The sequence below is a fragment of the Morone saxatilis genome, unplaced genomic scaffold (assembly GCF_004916995.1).
Source record: "Morone saxatilis isolate NCDOM2014 unplaced genomic scaffold, NCSU_SB_2.0 Contig12, whole genome shotgun sequence".
Taxonomy (NCBI): domain Eukaryota; kingdom Metazoa; phylum Chordata; class Actinopteri; family Moronidae; genus Morone; species Morone saxatilis.
In genome coordinates this window covers 8219834-8231757 of record NW_023339674.1, presented here as the reverse complement: position 1 = coordinate 8231757, position 11924 = coordinate 8219834, and the positions used below count along the sequence as shown (strand labels likewise).

General features: G+C 40.5%; 1 protein-coding gene across 2 annotated transcripts in view; it reads right to left on the bottom strand.

The window, feature by feature from the left end:
- Window positions 1–11924, bottom strand: part of si:ch73-61d6.3 (occludin) — a 17261-nt gene that overhangs the window by 1315 nt on the left and 4022 nt on the right. The window contains exons 2-6 of one of the 2 annotated variants that reach the window (XM_035652950.1): window positions 10389–10995; window positions 8560–8751; window positions 7556–7723; window positions 2739–2902; window positions 635–853 (exon numbers count right to left, since the gene is read on the bottom strand). In XM_035652950.1, coding sequence (XP_035508843.1) covers window positions 635–853; window positions 2739–2902; window positions 7556–7723; window positions 8560–8751; window positions 10389–10976 — 1331 coding nt within the window. In that variant the 5' untranslated portion in view covers window positions 10977–10995. Of the gene's footprint in view, window positions 1–634; window positions 854–2738; window positions 2903–7555; window positions 7724–8559; window positions 8752–10388; window positions 11115–11924 lie in introns of those variants that run through there. The other variant, XM_035652951.1, reaches the window with a different exon arrangement.

Genomic DNA, 11924 nt, shown 5'->3' with positions numbered 1-11924 from the left:
AGGAGGAGGAGGAGGAGGGAGAAACAATCAGCATCAGAGGTGAACCTTTCATCCGGATATCACACCTTACAACCTTTACTGAGGTTATCAGGTTTGTCACTGAACCACAGGAACGCAGTGCACAGGTCAAGGACGTATACTATAAGTGTGCCGCTTTCAATAATGTCTCCCTCAGGGACATTTGTTGAAGTCTGGGCGGATTGAACCACAGCAAAATATAAACTGCTTTCTCATAAACTACATCGACTTCAGTGTTGTACCTTTGGCCCAATTCTCTCATTATGTCTGAGTACAACTCATGTGAACTGGCATGCCTCAGAGGATTAACTACTCTCCTGGACGGAGTGAAGCAACAACAGACTGTAGCCTTTTCCATGCTTTGCTGTTTATCTACTATTCAATACTTGCACGTTTCTATATAAAAGATACTGTAGTTGCATCTTCCTGTAAGTCATGTCCCTCTCATGTGAGCTTGTTTTTCTGAGCTTACAGTTATTTATTCAAATCAGAGAATTAAGGTCTGGTCCTGAGGGAGCAACAGTATTCAACTGCAATCAAGATTCTGTGTCCTTAATCCAGACAGTGTATAAGCTGCACAGAGACAATAGTACAGTCATGGAAGCTTAATTCTCACCTCTCCCATTCTTCTCTGTCGAGTTCATTGCCTGTTTCTCCTCCTGTGGTGTACTCTGTCTCATACTGAGACTCATCCAGCTCAGGGTTACGTCTGCGTCTCTTGCCCCTGTTGGCAGAGGGTTTTCGGCCCCCGCCTGTCTCCTCTGAAGGGCTGGAGCTGGTTCTTCCACCATGAGAGAAAGCCTCTGATGGCCGGCTGGTGGTTCTCTCTGAGTACCTGCAGGACAGCAACAAAAGCATGAAAACATTGGTAATGAATGCCTTCCACTGGAACCACTTATTACTTTATATAAGTAAAGAGGACTGAAACCAGAATACGTGTTTGTTTCTACTAGCAGTAAGGTTGTATACAGAATGCTGTATTATTAATGCACTAACCCTATTTAAACTAACATTGAGTCTTGCATTCAGTCATCCTCTCAGGCTGTCTACATCCACAAAGCCCAGAGGGTTAAAGAAAGTGTCCAAGTCATTCTCTACTGTATATAAAACGTACTGCTGTGAGGACACTATAAATCACACTGAATATATCTAAATGTCCCCATCCACAGTTGAAATTATGTCCTTTGCTACATAACAAATCAAGCAAAAAGCTAAATTACATAAAGAACATCGTGACACAAATAACACCAAGAACTTAAGTCTCTCTGATGTGAAGCAGTGTCTAAAGAAGACAGATACGATATGAAGGAAGGTAAACACCTTGAACCACTAATGATTATTGTTGCTCAGACTCTACAATTTGTGCCATGTGGACGGCCCTCAGTGACCAGGAAGCAGGTACAGCTCTTTCATAACGAGAAGGAGGAAACATGCTCAATTTTGTACGTTTGTGGGGATTTGCAGAGGAATCCAAATCCAGCGGTGCAGATATTACAAGTTCTGCATTATTAACAACAGAGCACACCGCAAGTCTTCAGGCTAACATTCTTCTGCTTATGAAAAACGGTGTTTACTTTGTGAGAGAGGAAATCGTCAGTACAATATTTTGCACTTGCATCCTTGCAGTTGTCTACGTAAAGGTTGATTATATCTGTGAACATTAACAGTGAAGTCCACATAATCAGGTCATTTAGAGCATAGTTTGAGCTAGGCTTGTTTTTTTTTCAAAGGTACTGAGTAAAGAGCATCGTACTTTCAGTCACACACACTGCAGTCTTGAGGACGTTAATGTAAGCAAAAAACAAGGTACTTGAGAAGTAATTTCTAGCTTTGAAGAAAAGCAAATACATTTGTTCACAAACATCCTGCCTTTTCCCTTCCTCAGAGATTTCCATGAACATGAAAAACAAAAAAAAACAACCCAGGGAAAGTTAATCCAACACAAGCTCAAAGGTCACACACAGAGCTCTTTTTGTGGGTAGGGCAATATGTTTTCATGGGCTTTAGAACGGAGCAGTGATTAGATATTGCTTGTGTGAATCGCATGTTTAGAGGTTCATTGTTTGTGTGAAATCTTTGCTTTACAGTGTACAGAAATCCAAATTCTGCATCTGTCCGAGTTTAAAGGCAAGACACAATAATTCTGCATCCTTCAGTCACTTAGTCAGTTATCTTGTTATGAGCCAAATATATTTTAATGACTAATTTTGAACTACTGTAGCCAATTTAATTTGATTTGGGTTAACTTGCTTACTCACATTCATCATATATAACCATGCTCATTGGTCCTAGTAGCTAGCAGAGTGATATCATTGTGCAGAGGTATGTGTTTTGAAAAACGTTAACATTTTCAAAAGAGCGTTGTTGGGATCTAATTTTTTCATTTGTCCCTCATCCAGGCGTGGGTGGAAGCCAACAGCCGTCTACAGTCTCTCCGTGCCTCTCTACAGCTCCATATCGTAATGTGTTTGCTACACAACGGCCCACTTTTGAGCGATCCGAATCAGGGGGTCGGATTTAAAAACCCCTTCATACCTAAACCCTGCCCATATGCTTTGTTTCACATCTAAATACGTGAAAGTACAAAAGACAAAGATGCTCTAACTTCTGTTTCAGTGTGACTTTAAGAAAGTGTTTGAAATCAGCCAAAATGTGCTTCATCTGATTTATATGTAGACTCTAGAGCTGCAAAAGGGGGCTGAGAATAAAGAAAAACCCACTCGTTGTTGTCGTCTTCGTCCCCATTATAGGAGCTGCTGTCCACCTTGGCTGGGGGGTAGGAGATGACACTGTTTGCTGAGGCGTTGAGCAGCCCGGCTCCCTTCTCTGACACCAGCAGGGTAGGGGCGTCTTGAACACTGCGATTTTCCTCCACATTGTTCACCTACAGTAGACAGGAAAAAACAGAAGGAAAAGACTCAGCAAACACAAACAAACAACCATAGCACTCACAAAGACCAGGCCACGCTACAGGCTTATTTTCTGACTGACATCCTGTTAAAGAAACCATTATTTTTCTCTTCTTTTCCTTAGGTCTAAACTTTGAGGAGAAAATAGGAAGAAAAAAAGTAAACCTCTGCACCAGAGACAAAAGTTTGGTAATTAGTGCTTGGTAGTTAAAAGTTTGAAAGAGCAGTCAGGCATGTAATTGGACAGCACAGTCCAACTCTTCAGTGAATTGAGGGTTATCTGTATGGTTCACCGTGCTTGAAAAGGTCAAGAGAACAAAAACAAAGGATGACTTAAGGCTAATTGTAAATTAAATCTAACAATAATACACCAAACCACCTTTGTGTTCTCTTGTTTACAGCAAGTGTCCCCATATTTTAAGTCTGTTTCTGATTCCGTTATAACCTAAAAAGATTAGATGTATGGATATTATATATACACAGAAAATATCAGACAATAAATCCATCTTTGCTTTCACTTCTTTCTATTGTCTTGTGTCTTCATGGACACCTGGAACGGATGTGCTCCTCCTTTCTTTCTTCACAATAAAGGAAACAGAGTCTGTCATGTGAATAAGTTCGCCTTAATCTGTATTTCCAAGTCCTTCCTGTGAGGTCAAACAGCCTGCATGAGGGAATTCCTCACAATGAAGGCCTAAGGGGCGGTCACGGCTCCTTCTACTTCCACTGGATTAAGTAAATTCATCAATCATTAGATGCATTTTACGCAACCTCTACACATAACAGTGGAGTCTAAACCCTAAACAGATTTTACTGTTTGTCTTCTACCTGGAAGTCTAACTGGCTTAATGTTAGCAGAGTACCCTTTGGTTGTTTATCAACTGTAGCAACACAAAGAAGACACGGGGCCACTAAAAGACAACAAAAAGAAGATTAAAAATACATAAAATAGTTAATTGCATATGTAAGTAAAGGTTTTAAATCAAGTTTAAAATCTAGAGGCACAATGTCTGGCTTTGTTCACAAAATAGCACTGAAAATGTTTGTGTGATGTATCTAATACAAACACCCAACTTTTGTGGAGCAGGAGTAACATCCAGGGTTATGCTCCTCTGAAATAAGATATCTGACATCTACTACACCTGCACAAGAAGACTGTACTTGTCTCTATTTCCAAACTATATAACACAAAACATTCAACCTTTTTTAGGTGGTACCTTACTGAGCAATCGCCTAAATTCCTCACAGTGCAGGAGCAGAGCCTAACATCGGCCTCGCCCCCAAAAAACAATAATCGTGGTGGGTGGAGTGCCTGGGTGGGGGTGAGTTGCAGCTTCTTGCAGCTGCAGGAGAATATGCACTTCATATATCTCAACAATGCCCCCTCAGTGTGCAGCACAACGGCTGCCGGGCAGAGGGAGCAGAGTATGTGAGCACAGTAAGAATGCCTGAGAGTCCTGGACCTGGTGGAGAAAGCAATGGTGGAGACAAAGCGGTGGATGTTGATGAGGGAAGAAGGAGCAACGGGGAGCAGACAAGGCATGGGAGGGTAAAAAAAAAAGCAAAGTGAGGGAGACGTGCATGTAACAGAAGGAAAAGAAGAGCAGTGGCAAGGAGAGTCATGATGGGAAAGAGTAGAAATCAGGGTGTGTATGAGAGAAAAGATTTTAAAAATGTCTACTTAAAAACCAAAACCCACTACTAATGCTTTGCAAAAACCAGGGAGAATGCTTCAACAGCAGCCAGTTTTATTGAGCCGCACACAGACAGCCCCTACAGAAACCGACTGTGATGACCTCATGCGGCAGACACAATGCGTCCCCCCTGGGCGAGCTGAACGAGGCCAGTGTATGAGGTCATCAGAGTATGCCAGGGCTCTGCAAGCTCAGCAACAGAGATGGGTCCAATGTCAAACCAACCACAGCCTCAGACTGTCACCGGGCCTGGTGTTTAAAGGAGCCAAACAAGCCAGATGACTCATTTTGTGGCACAGATACAGTACGCAGGTAGCATAGCAACAAAGACATACATAACTGCAGTGAGGAACATGAAGAAATATGACGAAAATTAGGCCAAGAGGGCAAATTCTACCACACTAAGAGCCTGTTTATTGAGGCTGTTACAAAGATAACGTATATACATATGTAGATATACAATAACGGCACACTATGACCTGCTTAAAGTCTTCTGGGAGCAAAGTCAAACATACACAACCTACATACATGTTTTAATCTTTGAGACTACCTTGAATAAATAATGATCTGATTGTAATGACGTGTAATCAGATCCTCTAAGAATTCTTTGACCTTTTCCATTTTTAATCCCAAATTCTTCTATTTTTACAGCAGTATTTACATCAAAAATGTCAACAATCGTTAAATGTAGCAGCGTACACTTTATTATTGTACCTACAATAAGTCCGATGACATCAGTGAGCATGGCTCCATTATCAGACACTAGTGCTAGTCACAGGATTCACTCTGGGCTTGTCTCGTCTACTCTGCTCAGCCTGTTCACCTCCGCGTACATGATGCCATGTTCTAGGCAATGACAACCACTTTCAACAAACAAACTCTATATAATCCAATATAACACCATGTCTGTTTAGTGTTTCTTTTGGTAATTTTCAGTCAGTGCGAGAGATAAAGTGTGACTCACACAGCACTTTCTGCATCCTGCAGTGACTAACTTCATCAGATTACAGACTCCTTTAAGTATACAGATATGTATGGTTACACATGGTGAGTGGAAGGTAGCTTAGTTTTCAACTCCTTACTAAAATAACACAAGTAGCCTTTCAATAAGTTATGGACGACTTATTACTGGCTGTTAGTTTGGTCAACAAGATGGGTGGATGGGGGGTTGAGGAGACACGGTCAACTAGTAATACTTAGTTTTGGTTGATAATAGTTTTCATGCATGCTTCAATTGTGTATACTGTATGCTACGTGCTCTGCACAATGTTTGTTGAACAAACACTGGATGTGGACATTATGTATGGGGGAAGGATGCTGACTACAGGAAATATTCTACACACCCCACAATAACAAATTGCTGTGACTTCTACCACTGTAGGTGAGGTCAAGGGAATTATGTGTGACATCAAATCATTTGACACTGTAATAAAACTTAATTACAGTTTATTGACTAGTCCTAATTTTAACACTATAGTTGAGGTCAAGGAAAATATTCAGGACACAATTATAATGTTCTCACAAGTTTCTTTAAGTTTGATAATTAGGCCTGCTGTGGCATATTTATGACATGGTTTTATGACAGGTCTTGGTTAATATTAAGCTGTCATAACAAAGACATCTCAAACAATGTCAACTTTGCATTAAAAGTGACATAACTGACCCATAGGCCGTGGCGTCACCCTCCTGTCACTCAAAGCAACAATCCCCTTAATTATACATAACTTTAGGACATTTTAATATCGGGGCTTATAGAGATTGAATCACGTCAGGTAGCCAGCCTCAAGCAGCCATTCGAGGAACTGCTGTTTTTATAACTTCCGTATTGGCTTCATTTACCAGAATGCTACTTGAATTGTTTGATAGACACTTAAAGACGACAGTCATAAACATTCATAAAGACTCCTTCATGTCAGTCTTATGCACACTGTATAGACATGTTGGTGTTTTAAATCTAGTTTACTGAATGTCAACAACAACCCTATTAGAGCCATTTATGCCAATCAATTGAATTTTTAAACCTGAGCTGTTCATGTTAACTCATTGTCATTCACTGTATGAAACAGGCATCGTTTGAAAAGTGGCAGGTCGAGTCAATAATCAACCCATATCTCAGGTAACAGTCCCATAGGACCATAGTGATGTTGACATTTAAAAACCCAAAGGCAGGCTCTCTAGAAACCACCTGCCTGCTTACTATCTTCTCAGGCGGTTAATGATTACCTAGAGTGAAACCAGGTAGTAGACCATGAGCAAACAATCGCTGACTTCTATCAGCCCTGACCCCGAACAAAGTGACTCAGTCAGAGGAAACACTGTAACGTTAGTGTGACTGTTTCCCTTGCTGGATCCTACAGTATAAACCGATAAAGATCTAGATATAATGCTTCTTTTGGACTTTCAACTCATAAAGACAATTGTTAAAACTGGTGAGATTTAAACTGGTGATCAGTCTTTCTATGGTCACATGGTATCGACATGTCAAAAAATAGCATAACAAGTGACCACAACCTCAGGAATGTGCAAGTTCGAGCTTGGCTATTTACTGCATCTTCATCACCACACTCACCTAACCCATCTTTATAACTGATGACTACCTTAGCAGGATGACTACCTCACTGATGACCTACGTACGTACCTACTCAGCATTGTAAAAACAGGTGGAGACTACTTTGTCAGTTTTGGTGGCCGTACCTTCTATGAAAAACCACCGTAGTCGATCATTTCATCATCTAATCAAATCCGTTGGTGAACACTGTGTTCCATCAACTTTCCTTAGGCTGGATTTAAACTCTCTCTGACCCTGTTCATTTGACTGCAAGCTGTGCATGCACAAACTCAGGGTCAGCTTGGGTCGAAAATATGATTTTTCTTTGCAAATCCCATGTTAACCCGGTCTTATTAAACTGCGACTACCATCCTGTCATCTCTTACCCATTCCTCTACATCCCTGCCCTCCGAGGCCTTCCCGCCGACAAGGGGCTCGTCCCAGTAGATGTTTGGTTTGCCGTAGCGCCAGATCTTCCCTCTGGTTTTGTGTGCGAAGAAAGCTGCCACACCGAAGGCGATGACAACCAGGAATCCACACACCATAGCAACTCCCTAGAAAAGCAAGTACATGAGAAGAAAATCTGGAAAGTTGTCAAGGAGATAAGCTGTGAGATAAAGCCGGTTTATCCTGGTACAAGACATACACACATACACACGTGTGACGTCATTCAGAGAAATACATATCACAAATGTGTATAACCCAAAAATGCAGCACATGCTTTTATGATAACAGACAAAACGTTACAGGACTGATAATAAAAGACTACGGTTTCCAGTCCACATTTATCTCACTTTTCCCACATTAAGCTTTCAGCTTTATACACTGTTGTTTCACAGTAAACCTAATACATTTCAATTACATTAATTTGGTGCTGATATGATATGTGAATGAATTATTCTATGAGCACAAAACTTTGTCATTTAATAACAAAAGAATACCAAACATTCATTGGTTCCAGCCTCTAAAACGTGATTTACTGCTTCTTTGTTTGATATTATTGTACAGTGAATATATTTTAATTAAAGACATTACTTTAAGTAATTTTTTTGTTAAATTTAATTTTAATTTGTTAAATTCTTTTTTTTTTTTTTTAAGAAAAGGAGATGAATTGATGAAATTGTTACTTGAAGCCCTAATTTATTTATGCATAGTTCACATATTGCAATCTGAAATGAAAATATATTGTGTGCCCTGTTCATCCAACTCAAAATACCTTCCATAGAGAGTATTACAGTTACAACTGTAGCCCAATCAATTTAAAATCATATTATAAACCTTTAAATTAGATTACTACATCTACTTGAAATGACCCTGAGGAGGATCTGGGAGTAAACCCTTGCGGTGTCACATCAAACGCTACAAAATGTCTACAGGAAAAGCTACGCACCTCCTGTGGGTCCACAAAGCAGTAATGGTAGAGATACTGGTTGTATATGGGGAAGCCTCCCACTCCTCCCATCTGTGAGTAGCTGGTCTGGTAGAGGTTCTGGCACATCATAAGCATCGGATTGTACATCATACTGGAGGAGCCCTGGGCCATGGGGTTCACCCCGACGATGTAAACAATGTTTATGATTCCCTGAAAAAAATATATGGTAAATTAATTTCAAAATTAAGTTAGTCTCTCATTGGATGACACAATCATATAATCCCAGTAATTTGCTGTAATCATGTAAAGGGTAGAGTACAAGTACAACAACAAGGACTTTTATTTTGGACAAACAGACCTTTAATGTTTCTAGTGTTTTCTAATCTGTCTGGAATATGTTGTTGGAGCTTAATCAGCTGGAGTCGCCTGGAAACATCTAAAATAATTCATATTTAATGGATGCTTGATATGGTAAAACATGTTCTTTGATTATATGCTCTTCACAAATAGCAACCCTATAGGTTTAAGAAACTAATGTAAACCTCACTTGAATCAGAACTTAGCAGAAAAGAAACAGAGATGTAAAAATAAAAACCAAAAGAGTTTAGGATTTAATTAAGCAAAAGCTAGATTAATATAATAAATGTACTTTAACTGAACACTCGCGTTCCATATTGAACATATAAACACTAATCCTAACCCCAGCAGGTTGGAATAAAATCAACACACTGGATAAAATACTTTTCTGGATCTATGGTACTGTTACATAAGCAGCATAAACATTTTGGTGTGATCCTGGACAAACATCTACATAAACATGTGTTTTAACCAACTCAACCAGAGGAACACTGGGATCTGAAGAGAGTTAAACTGTGTACACAAAGTCCTGTTCCAGATTACACTTCTGGTATTCAGGAATTTTCAAAAACATGCACATTTAAATACCGTTCATAACAGAGCAAGGAGTTTTCACTGTTGGTTGGGATGTGGGATGGGAACCTCCCAATGTTAAAGACATTAATGTGAGATGCTTCAGTGCTGTTAATATAGGGTACAAACTAAATTTCTCACATATGATTTTAAAACACATACGATGTTGACCCATATATAAGGCAGCAGCATTTAGAGTTCAACAATCTCTGTGTGTGATTCAGGATTGAAGATGGATTCCAGTTAAAGCATTATTGTCCCTTACAAAAAATGCCTGTTTTAACTGGGGAATCCCAAGATATTTGCTAGGAGACAAAATATCTTGTCTACAATGTGAGGTCTGTGTAGCAGATTCAATTTTTTGTTTAGTATACAATATTTAGTGTATTCAGAGCCTCTGTGGGCAAGGGCACATGGTGTGTGTGACATAAAAATAAACAAAAGGGATACACTTGAATTTAACAATATACAAGGAGCAGCAAAATCTACGAGAAATAAAGTCCTTATTCAGGAACACACAGTGCTTAGCTCTGGACATTACTGGATTAGGAAAAGCATTAAATCAAAAGTGTATTATCTGTAACAGGAGTCAAGAGTCAGCAGCTCTCATTACCAGACACATTTTGAAGAAGTGAGTCTGAATTTAAACATATCTTTGTTCTACTTACAGAGCATTGTGATCTCTACAATATTTAGCTCTCCTGCGCCTCTATAGAGAAGTTAAGCTGGAGATACACTTGCTGTTTAACCACACATACACTTTATGTTATTTTCTGAGGAAGGGCGCAAACAACTGTCCTAACTGACGCTGAATACACCATCATACAACCGTGAACGTGTAGTTAAAAGCGAGTATATATTGTATATTTTTGTCAACACAAGGTGACTTAGAGACTCTAAATGAGGATGAGTCTTACCTGCAGGACAGCCATAACGATGCTGCTTATCAGGAGGGCAAGAAAGAACTTCCTACTGCGGACAGTGTTGGATTTAGAGAAGCTGGTGATGAAGAAGGCCAGTGCCCCAATGAAGTTAATGGCTGCCATGGCAATCATGGTGGTTTTGGCTGAGTAAGGTGAGATGTAGGAGCCGTAGCTGCTGCTGCCGTAGCCTCCATAACCTCCATAACCTCCATAACCACCATAACCACTGTATCCTGAGCCGTAGCTGCCGCCACCGTATCCGCTGCCGTAGCCCATTCCCATTCCCATCCCCATTCCGTACTGCATGTCCCACATGAGAGTGGAGGCCACACAGGCAAATATCGCCACACACAACACGATAACCGTGGCCATCATGGCCTTGACGATTCCTGGAGGTGACAGCCATTTGTAGAAGTGCTGCGGTCTGTCCTCAATGTAGTAAGATCCCGGCGGCGGTGGGTATGCGTTGTAATCGCTCTGAGGGCCATGGAAGCTGCCTGGAGGGCCAAAGCCGTTGTTGGATGGCGAGGTGAAAGGAGGACTGTAGACAGGTGGACTCTCGTAGCGCTGCTTGTCAAACATGGCTCAAAAATGGCCTGAACTGTAAACAAAAACGACAAAGATTTTGAGGATAGTCGAGAGAAAGAGAGCAAGGTGTATTGTACAAAGCGAGGAAGAGCTGGCTCTGTTTTTCAGCTGCACTGATATGCGTAATGCTACATGGAGATATGGGAAAGTAAGGCGTGACTGTCTTTGGTATTGAGGCTTAGTAACAGGACGGTGTAAATGTTTTACCATTTTCAAGGGTGTGTGATTTATGAGGGCACGAGTTACGGTTGTTTGTGCAATTTTCTCTTTCTGTCAGGTTGAGTAACTTTTTACAGAACAGAGAGTTTATCACTTCTTATCCTATCATGAACTAGATCAGACCGGCTGTCCTGCAACAGAAAATTAAATAAAATATTTGAGGATCGACCTTAGCTTTGAGGTCTCTGAACGAAAGCAAAGTCAGAATCAGTGTGGAGATGTCGGTACCAGGACGGGGAGTGCAGCCAAACAACAATACTTTCCTTTTTGCCTCTTCACAGGCTGTAGGAGTCTCTCTCCAGCCCCCACAATGTCAAGCCAGACTTTGAACATTTTCACATCCCATCCTCCAGCTAAAGATTTTTTGTTTTCTTTCTGTTACAAATCTTACAGAGAGACATTCAAGGCCACAGTTTATACGACTTAACAATGACCATTCTTCTGCAGGGAGCCCTGCAGGGAGTGGGCTGCCTACATGTTTGAGTGAAAACAGCAGGGCAAAGTTACTGTGGAGGACAAAAACTGAGAACATTAATGCCTCTTTTTACTCTTTTCCTTTATTTGCCAACTCTAATCTCAGCGTGATATGAACTCAATGCTGAGTGCAATGTCTTAGTAACAGACTGTAACATAACCACAATAACACTCCACATAACAATAGGAGAAATGAATCATTACTAACAATCATTAATCCATGGGGTGCAACTAATGATTACTTTTGCT